This window comes from Lissotriton helveticus, chromosome 7, assembly GCF_964261635.1.
Source record: "Lissotriton helveticus chromosome 7, aLisHel1.1, whole genome shotgun sequence".
In the NCBI taxonomy this organism is placed as follows: domain Eukaryota; kingdom Metazoa; phylum Chordata; class Amphibia; order Caudata; family Salamandridae; genus Lissotriton; species Lissotriton helveticus.
The window spans coordinates 534,071,690-534,092,383 of record NC_136068.1 but is presented as its reverse complement, the minus strand read 5'-3'; the positions used below and the strand labels follow the sequence as shown (position 1 = coordinate 534,092,383).

General features: G+C 43.7%; 1 protein-coding gene across 1 annotated transcript in view; it reads left to right on the top strand.

Annotated features, from left to right (window-relative positions):
• LOC144769149 (uncharacterized) overlaps nucleotides 1-20,694 on the top strand; it is a 1,798,260-nt gene that overhangs the window by 399,725 nt on the left and 1,377,841 nt on the right. The window contains exon 7 of the mRNA XM_078653155.1: nucleotides 2,429-2,592. Within this exon, the coding sequence (XP_078509281.1) occupies nucleotides 2,429-2,592 (164 nt within the window). The remainder of the gene's footprint in view (nucleotides 1-2,428; nucleotides 2,593-20,694) is intronic.

Sequence of the window (20,694 nt, the reverse complement as noted above, 5' to 3'; positions counted from 1 at the left end):
TACGCATCTGCATAGATGCGTCAGTTTCCTTGCGTCAGCTCCAAATGTCCTTGCCCCACCATGGATGCATTGTATTTACAAAAAAGTGCAGCATGGCGCAAGGAATTACATATGCGTCAGAAATTCTGACGCATCTGTTGGAGCAAAAGTGACGCATTGTTGCAGTTGTTCACAAAAGTGACGCAACTCCAGCAATGCGCTAGAAAACATGGGTGTGTCCCATGTAAAAAGCCCTGCGTCAATCCTCATGCCTGTTCTGAGCAGGTGTAGGGATTTTGACGAAGTGAAGGCGTAGAATGACGCCGCGAAATCTTGTAAATTTCACTGCACCAGTTCTACGTGGATTTTTGTATGGGAACGCCTACCCTGCATACATTATACATGGCGCAGCTATAATATGACGCAGGACTCTACAACGTGACGCATCTACCTAGATGCGTCACGTTGTAAATTGGCTGCATTTTTTACACCGCCGCTGCGTCCCAAAAGTGACGTAACAGCAGTGCAAAAGTGTCGCAAGGGGCTTGTAAATCTGCCCCTGAGAGTTATAGATCATTCCAGATGGATATAACGGCTGACTATATACCCCCTGCCTGGTCTGGAAACAATCTGCTGGTCTGACAGTAAGCCATAATGTTTGGCAAAATTAGAGTGTTGAGTACACACTGCTCTTTCAAAATGGTTTCTTAAGAATGATCTATTCGTTATGGGCCTGTAATTTTCTGGATCAGATGGGTCAAGCTTTTTCTTTTTGAGAAGAGATCTGATGTAGAACGTTTTGAGCTCAGGTGAGAGTGAAGATTGTGCCATGGACTTGTTGAGTGGTCATCTGGCTACCTCTCCTGACTGTGTTTTAATTCCTCCATGGATCTGTGCCTCCAGGAAGTAGCTGCATTTCCACCCTTTCCCCGAAAAGGGCCATAGAAATATGGGCAAAAGTATTGTCGCAGGGATTCCGTTCTCCTACAGAACTGTGCATAGAGACTTGATACCTCAGTGAGTTAGGGTGTGCCAAAACTCACCTTAGTACCGAAAATGCCCTACCAGACTAGCTACAGTGTCCCATTGGTCATTAAAAACACCCAATGCTTAAACAAACCAGAACATGGACTTAGAATACGTCAGGTAACGTGGAACACATGAACACTCTTTCATTATACAATCAGTTCAATCCAGAACAAGGAGTAAAAGAGGACACGTGAACATTTGAAATGTTTATTTACTAATGCAGTGTTCTCAAAAGCAGTATCTTAGCTAATACAAGCAAACATATTATAAGAAACAAAGTAATCAGCAGAGTTACTAGTCCATAGAAAACAAAAGGTGAAAGCATATTAAAATGCTAAAATGAATAGGTTTAATCAACACCTAATTCTCACCCTCCCTAACTATCATATTATATTATATCTAAGAAGGTCTCTTTGTGTTTTAGCAGGGCGGGCCCATACCTCAGATCTTAGTGGTAAGGGATCACATCATCTTCCACCAGCTCTCTGCATGCAAAGCACCATCAAGTGTGTGTTTATGCTCTGTGCAAAGCAATATAAAACGCGCCTAGCGCCTGAATTTGGCCGCAGCTGCATGTATGTTATGTCTAGGTGGGTGCGAAGATCAGACCTCACAACAACTGTGTCGAGATATCCTTGAAGGCTTCAGCACTCACTGTACAGACACGGTTCACTAAGCAAAGCTGATATCAGAGTAATACCATATTATTCGTGTGTGAATCAAAACACTCTACTAGGCTTAAAGCTACAATAACAGTTATGTGTCGTGTGCAGAAGCAGCATAATAAACTCTTAATAAGCTCATGCTAACTTAACACAGCATATAGGCAAAGCATAACTATATGACAATATAAGGGTAGAATCATTTATCATACCATCAGCCTTCCACTGTTTGTAGGAAAGTGTATTTTTAGGTCATCTGCATAGTTTCAGCAAGCACAGACTGTATAAATGCAGATATGTCTGCACATTCTTCCAGTGCATCAACATGCGTACTAGAAGTGGGTACCTTAAACATTCATTTACATTGAGCTCTTGGGTGAATTAGAAATGACAACGCTGCCCAGAAGTGAAGATTGAATAAGTGAGATATAGATGTTCTACTGGAATCTAACTCATGAAGTAATAATTGTTCTGCAGAAAATGTTTTGATGTATGGCATTTCAAGACTTTCATTTCACATTTCATTTCCTGTGATTGTAGCAGACGCTAGTGTGGTGCTAAGATTGTATTACCCGCTACTACATTGAATTTACAGTTTGAAATGCCTTGACTTTGATTCTCTGTGTAGCAGTGGATAATGCTTTCCCTCAATATACAATCTAGGCTGCTAGAGGTTAGTAATTTGCACTTTTTGTTGAGTTAGTCCATGCTCTGCCTCCTTCAAATCGTAACCCATATTTGTGTTTTTGTTGTTACAGAGGGATTCATTTTTAGAACGTTGCAGGAGGTGGAAATGGAATTGATAGGAAGTGCAGCCTGCTCCTGCTTGTATGAAGTGTCTGACATGGCTAATCTGACTGCTTTGTTCCAGAATGGGATGACGTGTGCTCAGAAGAAGAATACAACCAATCGCTCATGTCAGGTAAATTATTCCAAAACACATTGCAAGTGCTGACTGGTGAACTCTAAAACCTGTGGGACGTCGATTTTCTTGTTGACTGTGACTGAGCAAACCGAGGGAGCCAAACCTCCTCCTTAAAGTGGAAAAATGTAGAGAAAAGTTTATAAAAAAAAGGCCGCATCTTGCATTTTATATCACTAATTTTACATCAATTGACTGAAATCCAAGAGGTTCTTAAGGAGCCCTAATACAATTCTATAACTCGTTGTGATGTACTAAGCAAACATTACGGGGCAGATTTACAAGCCCCTTGCGCCACCCTTACGTCACTATTCCCATGTTAAAAGTGACGCAAAAGTGGCGCAAGGGGCTTGTAAATCTGCCCCTACGATTCTTAGGGTCGTTAGGACGCAACCTTGAAAGAATGGGGCAAACTGGAGTTTTTTCAACAGAAAGTATCCTAAATGTTCGTTTCAAGAGCTATGCGTATTACTTACCGAGCAGAGTTGCGCACCTGTTTTTAGGGCATAAGGCACCCGATGAAGCAAACACTTTTGCATTTGCAAATGTGAAGGTGTATTTGCAATTTACTAAGCCCATTTTGTGCCTGCAGAAACGCCTCGCCAATTGGGTTTTGTGATCCATTCCGAACTGCATTTAGGAGGATACATGAAAGGGTCAGCCCCTCCTAATTATGATTCATAATGGTATTTATAATGATTTGGGGCTTTAATTGCGGTCCCAAGCCTTTTATCAGTTAATGAGACCTCAAAGGAGGTAACTGATTAACAATGGGGAATGTGTCTACAGCTCACGCACTAATTCAAAGATTTTCTGAGTTAAATGTAAGCACTTAAGACAGTGCAATGTCTCAAAACTGGCGTTGTGCTGTGTTCTGCGCGGATACCTGTTCATAAGATGACCGCTAATTGTGCAAACTCCTGTGGTCTTTCAGTTTCCAAAATGTTTGCAGCATCTTTCTTGACTTTGATTTTCCATCCAGCCGCTTGTAAGTATATTCTCAGTAATAATTTAGGAACAAGACCCTACACAGAGTGGGAGGGAGGACAAATGAGAGCAGGTGAAGCGGCACAAGGTCCCAGAGGTTTGAGAAACAAGCTGATTCCTAAATATGGGAATCTTAGATTACACAGTCTCAGAGTAGGGGCCACTCATCAGTAATTCGTCTCTGGACCTCAACATGATTGTTACTCAAACATCAGTCTTAGATTTACTTCAGTAATGTAGTAATTTACCCAAAATATAAGCTGTGCAAATTCATAAAATGCAGGAGTTTCACCATAAAATACATTATAGATAAAAATGATAATTTACTCTAAACAGAAGCTTGTGACTTTTTCATGAAAAAAACAAATGTTTTGTTTCCAAATACTGCATGTTCACTTATATTGAGTGCATTTTTAGTGTACAAATATCAGCTTGTCATTTTTAGCGATAACTAGTGTACAATACATATTGAATATGATATTGCCGATTTGCAATCCTCATAAATCCCAGGAATGTCCATCATATGGTAAGATTTTTGCTAGCATGATGCCAGGGATAGCCCGAATTATGACCCGAATTCTGACTATAAGGCAAGGATGGTCCACTGTTGTAAAACTAGCATTTTACCAAGAATTCCCTCAATAGATCAAGGATGGACAATTATTACTCAAGGATAGCCAACAGGTCAGCGAGGATCCCCCAGAAATATGTCACGGCGAGCCACTATTATGCAAGTGTAGCCAGCATGTCACCAAACATGACCGCTATATGTCATGGAATGGCCACTATTATTCAGAGATAGCTCATCAACAAAAGTGACACAAAATATGTCATTGGTGGGCTCCTACTATGAAGATAGCCAGCATGTTGCCAAGAATGCACATAGATATGCCATGGATCAGCACCATAATGCAGGGATAGGCAACATGTCGCCACGATTGCCCACAGTATGCCACTGATGAGTGACTATTGTGTAGAATAATCATCAGCAAGTCTGGAAGAAAGGCCCAATATGTCCCCGATTAGCCAGTATGTTTAAGAAACATATGTGAGAAATTGGGATATTGGTAGAGGTGGGGTGATACTCTACTCGAGCAACAACCACAATGCTTGTCAGGGTGAAACACAAGCAAACCCCAAATTAACCTGTGCTCGACACTTGGCCCACAAGCAGTCAGGCTTAGCTTAGAGGCAATCTGTAAAATATTTGTGCAGTACTTGAAACAGTAATGAAGGGAAAATATAACAAAAAGATAAATCACATAACAATCTAAAAAAAAAGTAGATTTTAGTAAAATATTCGATACCAAAACAACAAAAATCCTATTGATAGAACTGGAGATAAGCAATTTTGAAGGTTTTAAAGAAATCAAGCGCAAAGAGGCAAAAATGTGCAACAGCGGTTTTCTGGTCTCAGTGGATGGGGTCTAAGTCACAATTCAGGCTGACCGCAATGGAGCACAGGCCGGATACAGAACTGAGTTCAGTTGGCTGACAAAGTCCCTTATGGCCTGTGTGTCAAGACAGGGAGGCTTTGCATCAATCAGTGTGGGCTGATGTCAAGGAGTCATCAAAGAGGAGCAGCAATGTGAAGTCCTGCGTCGAGATGAGTCGTGCAGCGGCAGAGTCTGAGAAGCTGTGGATGGGAGCTTGCGATGATAGCTTTTGCGCCATTGTCGAGGAAGACGTTGATGGGAACATGTGAAAACTTGAGCTGTGTTGGCGTCAAGGATGAGATGTGTTGCTCTTTGCCAGTGTCGACGTTGAGCTGCGTTGTAGCGAAGAAGTCATTGAGGGCTAGTAGAAGCTTGTGGCACAATGCTTTGGAGTCTAGGACGAGATGCGATGCGCTGGACAGGTGTCAGTGGTGGGCTGCGTTGCATCAAGATGCTTGGAGTTGCGTCGACACCGAAGAAAGCTGTCATGTCCCTGTGGCTTGAACAGAGGGCCAGCCTACTGACCTTTGGAGATTTCCTGGAGCCCTGGGTCCCTAAAGGCAGGCTGGATTCATCAGGGGAGCTCACAGCAGCAGAAGAGTCCTGGTGCAGAAACAGCAGGCCTTGGTCAGCAAAGAAGATCTTGGGCAACAGGGCAGACTTCACAGCTGGGCAGTCTTTTCTGGCCACAGCTCCAGAAGTGATCTGAAGAGGTCCAATATTTATACCAGGTGCCAGGTTTAAAGTGGCAGAATCTTCTAGAATTTTCCACTACAGAGCTTTCTGGAATTTCATTCCTCCCTGCCCTGGCCTCAGCTTGTGTGGGGGACAAAAATAACAGTGGAGAGTGCTGAGGCAGAGTCTTTGTGATGTGCAAGTGTGGTAGGTGACAGCTCCACCTCCTCACCCTGACAGAGAAGGCCCATCCTGACAGTACCTATTCCCCCTGTGTCTCCCTGTCAGCGAGGAATATGCAAAGACCAACTGCCAGCTACACCTAGTCATTTCACCAAGGATGCAAGCTGCAAGCACCAAAGGGTTAGGACAAGAAAATGCTATCTTTCTAAAAGTGTAATTTAAAGAATAGTGACTTAAAATCCATTTTTACCATTAATGAGGGTTTAAAAAAACAATTCTTTAGAGATCAAACTTGATCTACCTGCCTGCTTCCAATTGAACGTTACCTTTTAATCAATGTAATAAGGTAGCCCAATGGTAGAGGCAGGCCTTGCAGTAGTGGAAAATGAATTTAAGAGTTTTTCACTATTAGGACATGTGAAACCTAAAAGGGCATGCCTTACTTTTGAAATACACAGTGCACTTCCCTCCAGGCTGTTTAGGGCCTACCCTAGGGGTGACTTACATGTTTTAAAAAGGAAGGACTAGGCCTCTCAGGCTGGCCTGGGATAGGTTTAGAAGGTTACTTAACTGGGTGGCACAATCAGTGCGGCAGGCCCACTAGTAGCATTTAATTTACAGACCCTGTATACACACAGTACTACTTTACTAGATACTTACAAGTAAATGAAATGTGACAATTGTATAGTGCTGCCATAATTATATACACTCCTGTCTGTACACATTTTCTTTCCTTTTTTAACAGTATATCGTATTCAATTTTATATTATGCCCATTGCTTGAAAATGTATGGTCCAACTACCTCTCCTTTTATATTGTACTTTGTTTTACCTCGTGTTAAATACTATAACGTACAGCTGCCAGGAATAGTTTTTGGCGTGTTAATTATTACTATTCCTGTCTGTACTTATTATCTCTGAGTTTGTTTGAGTTTCTTGTTTTTAGATTATTTTTTAGATTATTTAGATTTTGTGTATGTAATGAACTGTTTTATGTCTATGCTCGTGTGATTTGTATTTTCAAATCGAATAAAAGCTTATGACTTGACTTGACTTGACAATTGGATGTAAATCAATTTCATCATGTTTAAAAGAAGAAGCACAACGACTTTAGCACTGGATAGCAGCGGTAAAGTGAGCAGAGCCCTAAGTACGAGATCAGCACAAAAAGGAGGAGTAAGACAACATGTTTTGAGGAGGACCACCCTAAGGCAGACAGGCCAACAACGTACACAAATTGTTTGGCAAAAATATCTTCATTTTATTGATAACTTATATTATTTAAAATGTTTAATAATAATTTAAAAAAACAGTTTAAAAAAGTGTGGTTAGAAAATGCATAATATAATCCTGCATAGTAAAAGTGATTTACAAGAAGTCTAAAAAAAGTGCATGGTATTGTCTAGGGTGGCAAAAACAGCGTAGTGAACTACCATGTTGTAAATTATCACATGGTAACAGCTGATATTCACCAATGCTATAGATGAATAGACATATCTCCAAGAATGCACTGAACATGCCAAAAGGCAAGAGTCAGCCCATATTATCACCCCCTACCCAGTCTCCTCGAACACACCTATTCACATAGGGAGAAAATAACTGAGAGCCCTCCTACCTACGGACTTGGTGTGAGGTCTCCCCCGGGCTCAAGAGATGGAAAAGGTACCTGTTGAAGGTCTGTCTGCTGAGCGCTCAGGAGACATAGAACTAACAGTGAGTGCGCCAGGGGCTTCCGAGAGAGAAGGAGAGGGGCTAACAAGTTAAGATGCAGGCTCAAGGCACAAGCGGGGGCAGCAAAGAGACATACAATCTTATAGTCATATTGCACTCTGTCCCTCTAGAATGATCTCATCCTTTTGATAACTGACAACATCAGCCAATGAAAGGGGAGTTAGAAAACTAGAATGCTGTGCTTGGTGCACATCGAGTATAGCCTATTTATCCCCATGAACATGGGAAGATCTGCCACTTTGGCCTACCCTCAGTACTGCTTCACAAACACACAATGAGCATGTGAGAATTGAGCCTGCCCACTCTTGCATACCCCATTCAACCGTAGAATTACAGCAAACCACTCTGCCAAACTCCCGCTCCTCATTGGCCAGTGATGCTCTGACTCAAATTCCTTGTGGGGCAGCAACCCCTCCACATTACTAGGACTGTGAGTGAATAAGAACCACTGTTTCAGTTAGGGATTGATAGATTTCATACCCCCTGAGAAAAGATCTGTGTGACTGTCTACCCACCCGACGATGTCATTTCAGGCAAATCTTTTTCACAGGTACTGTCTGGGAATGGGGGTCTCAGCTATGCAAAAACAATGTATGTCAAATGGCATTTAACATGTTGTCAGCAGCATTCCCAAGACAAGTGTGAGTATCTCACGCAGTCTTGGTTTCTGGTTTTATTGTAGTATAAATAGGTTTGCATGTTTATTGGCACAAAAAATTAAACGTTTCAGAACGCAAACTAAAACAGATTTGGAAGACTTCCAGTTGATATGGGGCCTCATAGAGCCTCGAACTGAAGAGGGATGGCAGGAGACTGAGAAGATGGAGGCGTGATGAAAATAGAGAATGTGTGGAGGATTGGTGCAGGAGAGAGAGAGAGAGAGGAGAGCGGATAGGATGCGAGAAGCAGAGGACACATGAGGTTAGTAAGTGAGAAGAAGATACATAGGGAGAAATGGAGAAAGCTAGTAAAGAGATACATCGGAAATAAGCCAAACAAGGGGACAGTGAGAGGAAACATTTGTAATACAGCAAAGGAAAAGTGCTGATGGGCAGAGTACATACAGTTGTGAAAGAGAGGAAAAGAGAGACAGGGAAGGGTAACAGAGGCAGGAGCCACGATCTGAAGTTGCACCAAGTAAAGTGTGAGGAGCTTTCTAGTCCAGTGTTTTTCTTTGTAAGCAGACGCTGTTAGTTTTGCAGTTTACCTTGTAAATAAAGGACCATAAATTTCAGAATGCAAATGAAAATAGGTAATCGCAGCAAGCATAGATAGGAAAAGGAAGTTTAAAGGAAACAGGAAGATGTGGATAATGATTGCTGTAGAGTAAGGGGAAAGGAATGTGGAAAAAGAGAGAAGTAGTAAAGTGGGTGGTGATAGGAAGATGCAGGTACAGGCATAGTACCCCTAAACCCTTCCCCATAACAGAATGAATCGGATAATTGTGGCTTCCATGTACACTCCATCATCAATAGTACTTTTCTCTTTGCACAGTCCAGTGCGCCCAAACCTATGTATTACCTGGACCAATCTAAGATTACCAGCATCCATTCACCTCCCAAATCCCCCGTACTTGACCTCAGTGAATCTTCAAAGGATATTCAAAATACTCCATTACCGGACTTTGTACATGTTTATCATCACATTAGCACTTCCCATACCCAAAGTACATGGTTTCCTAACCATCCAGTTCACTTCACCATTACCATTCTCCAGGATTAAATACTCACATTACTAGCCCTCTATTAGAAACCTTAGCATGCCCAACTTGTCTAGCTCCTAACCCCCGTGCCAGCTTCAGTGTATCTTTCCTCTTCCGTTTCTATGTTTCAGCACCTTCTGCCATCTCCCGAATGCTGGCCTAAATATGGTGCTGTGGCAGGTGGCATTTCCTCCTATCACAGCACCATCCATCATTCACCAGTGGTACATCCCTACCAACTATGCTAAGCCTTTGCCCACGCTCTCACCTCTATCTGGACACTGCCTTCTCTATAGTGCTACAAATGTTATGGCTCCTCCTTGAAACCCATTCTTGAAATGCCACTTCCAACGATGTCACTTGCGTCAAACGACATGCCAGGGTGATTGTGCACCTCTGCTGCTCTGCTGCACAGCCTTTTAGTTAAACAAAAATCTGTTTTAGTTCGGTTAAACGCATGTCCCTTTAGTCTTGCTGCCCACCCACACAAACTATTTTTGGGTTGGCACATTCTGGGCTTTGCATTGATGCAAACCCTTAATCGATATCTTTTTACAGCCTAGAGATATAATGAAACATTTTAATATATATATATTTTTTAACAAATGTCTTTAATATTTTGGTACATTTCTCAAAAGTACAAACGTAAATCCTTGGACAGTAACTACGCAAATTATGCCTTGAATGCCACAAGTCTAACACTGCCAAAATCTTGAGGTTTTTCTAGACATTGTAGTCTGTACGATCAATTATGTAATATTAGCATAGTTCACTGAGTTGTGGCACAATCATGTTTTATGGTGTGTAATCATATGATAACCGATATCAAACTCGGGACTATATGTGAAGTTTAAAAACTACCTATCATCTAATTTTTTATAACGTAAGTGCTAATTAGTGACAACTTCACGAGTAGAACACGGTGCACATGATGTTTGTCAGATTTGTAGCAAATGTTTCTCCCAAACATAATTCTGTTCTGTGTCCCTCATGAAGTAATATATTTCTGCAAGCCTTGACCCTCATCTGTGTTCTACAGGTTCTCGGAAATCAGGGGTTGGGTACCCGACATATATAGGATGTTAGAAATTAGTTTTTAGTTGATAGGGGTATGCACCCTGTCCAAGCAGGAACCAAAATCCTTTTCAGGGTAAGTCAGAACACACCCTAAATTATCCAGTACTCACCTGGTAGCTTGGCATTCAGCACTCAAGCTTAACTTAGGAGGCAATGTGTAAAGTATTTGTGCAACATTTTAAACAGTAACATATTGAAAAATAGATTATGATTTAATAAATAAAACAAGACCAAAATCACAAATATCCAACAAGTAGAAGTCAGATATGAATTTTTAAAGAATAAATGTAAATAGCACATCTGGTCGCACTAGATGGGGCAAAGTCGAAGTTCACGCTGACCGAGATGGAGCACAGACCCGATACAGGGACCCATTTGGGCCAGCTGAACCAAAGTACATTTATTCTGGATGCGTCTTTGTCAATGAAGATGCGAGGTGCAGTCTTATCGATGCGTCAGGGTCGAGTCATGCAATGGATGAGATGCATTGATTTTCTTCACGTTACTGTGGCTATGAGTCGGTTCTGTTATGGAGAGGGGGACTGCAGTTTTGTAGATAATTTCCGTTTTTGAGTAATGCTCAGGTGGTCCAAATAGTTGGTCATCTAAAATATCCCTTACTAGTCCTCCAGGTTGAATGAAAATGATGCAGGCCAAGGTGCGGGCACTGTTGTCGAATGCTTGGAAGGCCCCATATGTAGGTGTCATTTCAAGACAATGTATGTCTAAGATCATTTGTTTCTTAGATATTTGTGAGGCTGACACTTGTGGCCTAAAAAGAAACCCGTTCAGCAGTTGGACAGTGCAGCCTCTCAGTTCAGAGGCAGTTGCAACAATGATGTGTACTGCAGTGGAGAATGCTTGCTCATCCACTGAACGTGCCCTTACCTGATTGCTCACAGAGGAGTCCACAGTAACTGCCATCATCCTGGCCCAAGGTGTGCCTGGCATCGAGCAGGTCTAGGTGCCATCCTCCTCAAAGTGAATTGTCATATTTAATTTTGCCATGAGGTAACGCCCAACGAGATTTACTGGAGACCGCGGTGAGTAGAGCAGACTTTGTTCCACCATGCAGCCTCCTCTCTCAATTGGTACTGGCTTAGTGAAAGGGACCCTAGCTATTGCCCCAGAGAATCACTGTGTGTCTGCTATCTGATCTGAAATGGGCAATGCTCCGCCTGTAATACAGGAGTAAGTAGCACCTGTGTCTATGAGAAAACCGTAAGTTTTATTGTTTATCGTGACAAAGACAATGGGGTCCTCCTCAACACTCATTATACACGACAAAACTGGGCACACAAGAGTTGTCTGTGGGCTGTCCCAACAACTATATCTTCCAGTCTAGTACTGCTGGACGGTGCCATGCGCAAAGGGATTGTTGGAGGACATTACTGTGCCCCCTGAGGTACAGATGTTTGTGCTTGGGGCATTATCTGATAAATGGTTGTCTGTTGCAGCTGCACCAGCGCCTGTACCTGTTGAGTCGGTGCCTGTAATTGGGCTACTGCGGGTACCTGGATGTGTATTTGTTGCAGCATGGGCTGCTGCTGTACCGGTGGGAGGTAGGACTATATTACTTGGAGTAGAATTTGCTGTGGTTGCATTTGCCGCTGTTGACGGTACTGGTGGGGGTCTGTTGCGGAGGCCTTGGGACCAATCTTCCCTAATCAGCATCTTGGTTTGACATTCTCTCTGAAGGTGGCCAATTTTCTGACAATAATAACAAATGGGGGTGTAGTGAGGTTGGTGGATTCATTGCTGACATTGCTAAGTTACCACAAGCTTAGCTGCCATGCTGCCGCTTTTTGCACCCGTTACTACATGACTTTGTTTTTGCAAAACTCTGCTTGTGCGTGATCACATGAGAACCGTCTGCCTTTTCGCGGTTCTTACTGTTCTCTGTGGTTTTCAGCTGCACATGATGTTCAAGGTCAAAAACAATGTCCCTTGTTGATCTGCAACTAGACATAACACGAAACAAGGCTGCACTGCTGAAAATCGAGTGCTTTTAGTATTGCATGCATGCGTGCTAGAAACGCTTGGAGAAAACCTTTCCAGAGAGAAGAGCTGTGCTTGTCCGGAGATGTAAACCTTTGCATCTTGACTATGAGGTATGGGGTCCCCCTGACAAAGTCCAGAGGTCTTCTATTTTTATAATAAATTAGTTTCCTAACACAGGGATGGTGGCAATGCAAAGTAGGCCTGTTTCCTCTATCTTTATAAAATTATATCCCTGTTCATATTTTATGGAATTGTAACAATGCTCACTATTTTGTGTTTATGCATTCTGCTGCTAGTATTGGCTCGTGTACTGCATTGTAGAGAACGTTAGTTAAAATAAACATTTTAAACTATACAGTGTCTCTGATTACTCATGTTGTCGACAGGTATGAGTGAGTGAGCGAAAGAGTGTTCTTGCTCCCACGATTCCTGAAAGGGACGGAGTGGCATGTTCTGGGTTGTCTAATCATTGGTAGCTTCGCTGTAGTACAGAGCACGAATGAGACACTATAGCTAGTCGGATTGGAATTTTGGGAACTAAGGTGGGTAGTTGGTACACCACTCTACACCAAGGTCCTGGTTTCCTGCGCATAGTTCTGTATATGTACAGAATCCCTGCAACATGGCGCCTCCAACATTTTGGTCTGGTTCTTATCTACGAGCGCTTGAGTAGTGCATGTGCTTGTCCACAAAGCCCTCGCTTCAGTTACCTGAAAAAGCTGTGACGGTGTAACCTCCTATATTGATGTTTTTATAGGTTCTTTCAAGCTTGATATTGTTAAAAGGTTTTTTCTCTTCATAGTTAACCTTTTATTGCGCTGCCACGCATTAGGTTGTTATACATTCTTTGTCTTCATGGCTGATGTAGATATTCCGGAGCATAGCAACGGTGCACTCCATCGTCATCTCACTGCATAAGAAGTGCCAGACATGGGTGTCGAACTTATCTTTGTGGTTGAGGCTGATCCGTCGCACCACTTTGAGGTGTTTTATTCTTGGGTCACTTTTCCGGCAGTGGATGGAAACGATAATTTGTTCCATCAATACGCTCCCACTGTCCTTCCTCATGTATATCGGCCATATAAAACTCTTGACGTTCCGCTAAGGGCATGGCAACACCAAATTTGGTTTAATGGCGCCCTCCCATACCCAGTGACCCCGTTCCGTTTAGACCCTTTATCAATTGATGGGGCCACTTGGCCAGTTTTGGCTGGGTACACACCACATCCACATTATCTAGCGGTTCAAGTAGCGGAGCTCTGCGTGATGCACACCTCCTTAATACGGGTGCATGGAGCTTTTATATGATACGTCTCCCGCAATGTTCAGGTGGGACCACCTGGAGTTGCTGCACAACCAGCTGGACCTGGCGGTATAACTATTAGTCCCATCATGGTTAATTCGGTAATGGGCAAGTGTCCTCAGATTAAGGATGATTTATCTTATTGGCTTGCTGAGAAATTTGACCAGCTGGAGGCGGTATTTCCAAATACCTCTCCTGTGGAGAAACATAGGATTTTTACTTTAAATTTGCAGAAAGACTTAATTACCGACTTAACTGATTGTAACAATTGGGGTAGGGTGTTTGCGGCAGTATATGCGAAGTGTTTCGGCACTCCCTCAATGACCGCACTCCCCTCCATAATTAAGCGTGTTCAAGATGAGCACGGGCCTGAAGCGGCTGTTGAATTGGGGATGAGGTTGGTCGGGTGTTCGACGTAGTTGCTGACCTAATCCTTGCAAATGTTAAGGGAGATGCAGTAAACTTTCAAGTAGCTAATGGTTTGGCTCTTGTCCTAGAGGAGGAGAAGCCACGCGAATTGCCAAAAAGTATTGCACAGGCTTATAAAACCATTGACCGCAATAGTTTGCCTTTTGCTATAATACCACCTCAGAGGCAAACCCAACAAAAGTCTCAGTCTGATAAAGATGAGCGTCCAACCTTTTCTAACAAAAAGTTATAGAACTAAAAAACAGTGGAAGCAACAGCAGAAGCAGGGGTCGTGTGCTGCATCACTGACACCCGAGTCTTCTGAGCGCACTTATGATTTGCGCGACCGCGCAAGAATTTGGTCTCCTGACAGGTTTCAGGTTCCTAATCAGTATTCTCCTCCTTCTTCACTGGAAACATCAGGCTCACAGGCCGGTGGAGGGGAACGCCAAGATTGCGGAAGAGGTGTAGGTGCACCACAAAGACGTGATCAGCCTCGTCAGACTGAAAGCAAGGGTAAAGCGGACGAATTTGCTCTTCAACGCCCTCTGTTTCAGATAAAGAAATATGCAGCTTTAACAGCAAGATATGCCACAGACGGTGAGAACTTGGCACCTGAATTTAACATGGGCAGTGACACTGCTCAACAGCGCAGTGGTAGTTACCATAGTGCGACAGGCACTGCATCCATTGCTGGAGGTGACAACAACTGAGACTTTCATTACAGTTGAAGCAGCTGACACCCGAGTGGCTCCCCATGACAGACTACATGAAATTGTTTTTCTAATTGAAGGTGACATTCAGCGTGTTATTAAAGGGCTTTTTGGGGAAAATCTAACCTCTTCTTACGACATTTTGTTGGCGGAGGCGAATTGGCCCCCACCATTTGTTCTGGCCGCTCCGAAAGGGGAGGAGATGATACTTCAGAGTTTTTCACATAACATCTCCAAAGAGCATGCAAAGGCTTTTTCAGAAGAGTGGGCTTTGATGCCTACTCCGGCTCTGTACAGTACTCATGTAGGCTGGGATAAAGATTCCCCACCCCATGAGATACTATTGCGGTCTATGCCAAAGCCTCAAACCCAATATCCCCTCTGGATGGAAGCCAAAGGTTCCCATTTCTGAGATTCTAACACAGTTAGAGTATCAAGGAGTGATTGAGAATGTGTGTCACCGATGAATAACCCTCATTTTACTATTACCAAACACGATGGGTCATACTGCTTGGTTTTAGATTACCAACATTTGAACTCTCATTGTTGTACTTTTGCGGTACAGAATACCCATAGCTCTGCTCTTGTAGACAGTCTTGTTCAACACTTGACATTTCCAATGGCTTCTTCAGTCACAATCTGTCCCCTGCATGCAGTCAATGGACAGCATTCACAGCCGGGGGACAACAAAAACAATTCCGGAGATTAGCAATGGGCTACAAAAATAGTCCTGGGGTTTTCACCGCCCGTGTTGTCTCTTTTTTAGAAAGCGTAGACATAGATGTGTACTCATACGTTGATGATATTTATCTCATGGACAACGAATTATGGCCGCATCTTTGCAGAGTCGACAAAATCATTATTTGCTTTGCTGACTACGGTTACAAATTTAACTTTGCTAATTGACACATTGCAGAGTATACAGTGTTGTTTTGGGGCTATGACCTCAATCATGAAGGTAGGGGCTTAGTGCCTTACTTCTTGGAGAAATGCGCATGTTGGCGACCTCCAACAACCCTGAAAAAACTACAGTCTCTGCTGGGATTTTATAACTTCGGGCGTTCTTACATTCCCTAGTATGCCCAGCGTATCAAGCCTCTTTATGCTTTGATACAACCTACATTTTCAAAAGCTTGCTGGGTTCCAGAACATTCAGTTATCCTGCAATCTTTGCAGTCTGATCTTCTTGAATCTAAATACTTGTTAAAAAGTGATAACCACAGGAAACCTTGTGATATGAATCATGCCAGGCGCGGAGGGTTTTACTTACTTGACTTTTAATGAAGGTGACACAGTCCTCATTGCTTACAAATCACATTTGTACACTTCTGCCGGGTTGCGGTTTTCCACTGTGGAAAACGGTTTTCCACAGCTGCACAGATGGCGATCCTGAAGGAACACAAACTGGCACAGGGAAAATGCATTTTGGTGGTAACGCCATGCCCTGCACTTGAGGCAGTGACAAAGGCAAGTGTACCAAACTCTAAGGCTTTGCATCCTCGTTGGATACAATGGGCTACTTGTTTGACATCTCCAGATGTCACGCTTATCTTTGACTCCTCTCTTCAGACTCAGGAGTTCTTGCAGTATGAATTTGTTCATCCTCCTCCTCTGTCTATGCGCCCGCTTGAGGACTACAATTGTATCATTTACAACAATGGTTCGGTGCAACCGGACACCGGGTCTAAGCATGCTTATTCGGCTATTCGACGGCGTGTGCTATTGTGGCAGGTACCATAGTGAACGGTGAGTTCAAGTCTAGTGTTGTTCATATGCAGGTACTAGATGACTGTACCTCCCAATTGGCAGAGCTGCGCGCTTTGGTGCTTGCTCTCGGGTTTGCTGATCCTAATGTGACTACTCTTATTGTGAGTGATTCTTACTACTGTGTTCAGTCTTTTAATGACAACTTGTTCTTTTGGTCTCAGCATGACTATAGTGATTCCAAAGGTAACTCAATTAAGCATAAAATACTTTGGGTTCAAGTGGCAGATCTTAAACAACGTCTGCCCCTAACACATACTCTTGGCCACCAGTGTGTGGGGGCACACGCTGTCGGTAAAGGTTTGGCTGATGAAGCAGCCAAATCAGCAGTAGCCACGTGTTCAGTCACAGCTGTTACAAGATCCATGACAAAGATTTATAATGACATTTTGGCAGAAGGGTGATAATTACCCACAAGGGTTCCCTTCAAATTATTCTTATCATTAATGTACCGAAAATGTTCCTTATGTAAGGATAAATGATGCTGGAAATCGGCTGATTCCCAACGTGGACCGCAGACCTTCTTTGTTCACAGCCGCGCACGAAGGCTTGGCTTCGGCCCATGCTGGCATGTCTGCAACAGTTTCTATCTTGCAGTAACGTTACTGGTGGCGTGGTTTATATAAACAGACCCATAATTATGTACTTTCTTGTAACATTTGTCAGAAGATCAAACCATCTATGGTTACACGTCCACCACAGACACAGCTATTATTATTATTATTAAAGGGGTTTGTAAAGCGCCTGGTGACGCCTCCCGGCGTGTCCCCGCGCTGTGGAGAGAGAGTATTTTTAGGAGGAGAGGCAGAGATAGCTACCACTAAAGAGTAAATAAATGGGTTTTCAGCAACTTTCTGAAAGATGCCTCGTTCGTTTCTTGTCTGATGTTCGTGGGGAGGATATTCCACTTCTTGGCTGCCAGAGTGCGGAAGGACCTACCTCCCATTCGAGCTCTTTTAGGGAGCGATGTTTTGAGCAAGCCCATTCCTTTAGATCTAAGAGATCTGTTGGGCTCATACAATAACGCCAGATCGGACAGGTAGGAGGGGGCTTTTTGGTGTATAATCCTGTGGCACCAGAGGAGTGCTTTGAATAGTATCCTCTTGCTAATGGGCAGCCAGTGGAGGGTAGCCAGGGAAGGTCTGGAGGGAGCTCTACGGGGAAGTCTTAGCACTAGGCGAGCTGCTGAGTTCTGCAAGACTTGTAATCTTCTGATGTTTTTTGCGGACGTGCCCAGCAGCAGCACGTTCCCATAATCTATTCGGGAGGTGATAAGTGCCTGAGTCATGGTACGCCTGGAATTCAGCGGGAGCAGATCCAGGGTACGATTGAGGGTTTTCATGACTCCGAAGCACTTACCTACTGTTTTTTTGACATGGCTGTCAAAGGAGAGCTTGTTGTCTATCCAGACACCTAAGTTTTTTGCTTCCTGGTTGGGAGTAGGTAAGGGACCCAGACAGATAGGCCACCACTCTTTCGTCCATTTTGTGTCATTTCCACCTATTATAAGTACCTCTGTTTTTGTGCCATTTAATTTAAGGCAATGTTCAGTCATCCATGCGGCAAGCTTGCACATGCAGGATTTAAAATTGTCGGCCTCAGAGGAGGGAGCTTGGGACAGGGAGATTAGAAGTTGAGTGTCGTCGGCGTAAGAGACAAGCTCTACGCCGAACGATTGTACCACTTCTGCCAGTGGTGCCATGTATAAGTTAAACAGGGTGGGACTCAGGGCAGAGCCCTGAGGTACCCCCTGTTCTAGCGTCATACTGTCCAAGAGAAAAGACCCTCTTTGGACCTGAAAGCTCCTGTTGGTAAGAAAGGCCTTCAGCCATCCCAGCGCCTCTTTGGTGATCCCCGCTCTGTTTAGACACTGTAGCAAGATGGAATGTGCTACAGTGTCAAACGGGCCGCTGAGGTCCAGCATGATGAGAGCCATGGTCTTGCCCTCATCAGCTCCTTCCCGTAAAGTTTCCGTTGCTCTCAGGAGAGCTGTCTCAGTAGAGAAGCTCGATCTGAAGCCTGACTGCGATATATGAAAAGCATTCTGGGCTTCGAGATGGGCCATAAGTTGGACATTGGCTACTTTCTCTGCTAATTTTGCTAGATAAGGTAGCAGGGAGATTGGGCGTAAGTTCTCCAGTATGTCCTGACTTATATTAGGCTTTTTTTTTATAGGGAGTACTATGGCTTGTTTCCAATCAGTTGGTAAGCAGGCAGTTGAGAAGGATACTTGAAGCATGTGTCTAAAATGGGGCTCTAACACAGAGATGGTCTCAGCCAAGATTTTAGGTGGCGCAGGATCACGTGGAGAGCCCGATTTAATACTTTTGCACATTTTAGCCAGTGTTTCAACGGGAGGAACAGAGAATGAACATAAACAGACTTGAGTACGTATGTTATCTTCATTCTCTGTAAATTCAGTGCCAGGTTTTATATTGCTGGAGAAGCTGGCATAAATGTTAGTAATCTTTCCTGAGAAATACTTAGCAATTTTATTGCAGGTTTCCACTGAATCATTCTGAGAGGAGGAGTTAGAGTCGATTATTGAGATTTCTTTGTAAATCTGATAGAGCTCCTTAGGGGAGTTTTCCGCTTCCAAGATACGGTTGTTATAGTGGGCTGCCTTGGATAAGCGTATTTTTTTGTTATACTCTTTTTGCGCTGCTTTATACTGGGCTTTGATTTCTGGGCAGAATTTGTGACGCCATACTCTTTCGAGCTTTTTACAAGCCGTTTTAAGAATCTGAAGCTCCTGACTGAACCAGGGAGCCGTTTTTTTAGTTCTCATGGCATTGGTTACGGTGCGAATTGGGGCTGTGATGTCAAGAGCCTTTGTAATGCAATTTAGAAGGTGTTTATGTGCTGTCTCGCAATCAGTTCCTCTAGGAGGCCCTGCATCCTGAACAATTTTAGTAAACGAATCTGCCGAGAAATTCTTCCATTTCCTTCGTTTATAACGTTGAGAGCTTTGGTTTTGATGCTCAGTCTTATCTAGTTGAAATAATATAGGGATGATAAAATGATCAGACCATGGTATAGGCTGGGGAGGTAGGGTCTGAACACCCTTCCAGTTCCCAAAAACTGGGTCCAATAGATGTCCTAGTTGGTGTGACGGCTCGTTATTTTTTAATTCTAGTTGTAAAGAGAGTAGCTCAGATTTAATATCTGTCGCTTCCTTATCTAGGGGGTCATCAAAATGAGCATTTAAGTCTCCTAGCACTAATACTCGAGATTTTCTCAGTGCTAGATGGGTTAAGGCTTCCATGAGAGTGGGAGTGAAATCATATAGCCTTCCAGGAGGACGGTATACAAGGATGCCAGAGATAGAGTGGTTGGGACCGGTATTGATGGTGAAAGCGCCAGCTTCACTATGGTCAACCGAGATAGGAGAGAGGGTACATACTAGAGGGGCTTTAATAGCAATGGCAATGCCACCACCTCTACCGTCATTCCTATCCAGTTTGGAGAGGGAGTATCCGGGAGAAAGGGCCTGAATGATATCTGGGTCTGAGTATTCATCCAGCCATGTTTCCGTAAGAAACAGGATGTTGATGTCATGATCCTCAAGTAAGTGAAAGATTTCTATACGGTGTTTTCGAAGAGATCTGCAATTAAGCAGGGATGCTTTAATTGTGTTGGTCGTACTAATAATGGTGGCAGGATTGACCGGGACAAAAGTGCATAAGGTACACGTCTTTAGCAAAAGAGCATTCATAGAGTGTTTGCAGCATGCGGGCGTACTGGGTTGGATGTCAAGCAGTTCCTGTCTGCCATACCTTATGGTGGTTGGTGTGGGGGAGCCATGGTTTATGGCCCCGCGCCCCGTCCGGCTGCGGACGGGCGCAGACGGGCTTGACTTTGGCTCGACTTCGGCGCGCTTCCGCCGCGCCCGCTGCACGCGTCCGCTGCGCGGTCGCTGACCAAAGCACATTTATAGTGAAGAGAGGGGTCGCTAGAGCGCTGACCTGTGCTCCCTGAGCCCGGAAGTGCAAGGCTCCTCCTCACCCTCCGCATCAAACGCCCATGATTGGACGCGGCGGACCGGGGCGGGAGTGGGTGGAAACAAACAGCCTGAAGTGTGGTGCAGTGAAAAATACAGGTACAATCAGTAAAGAAACACTGA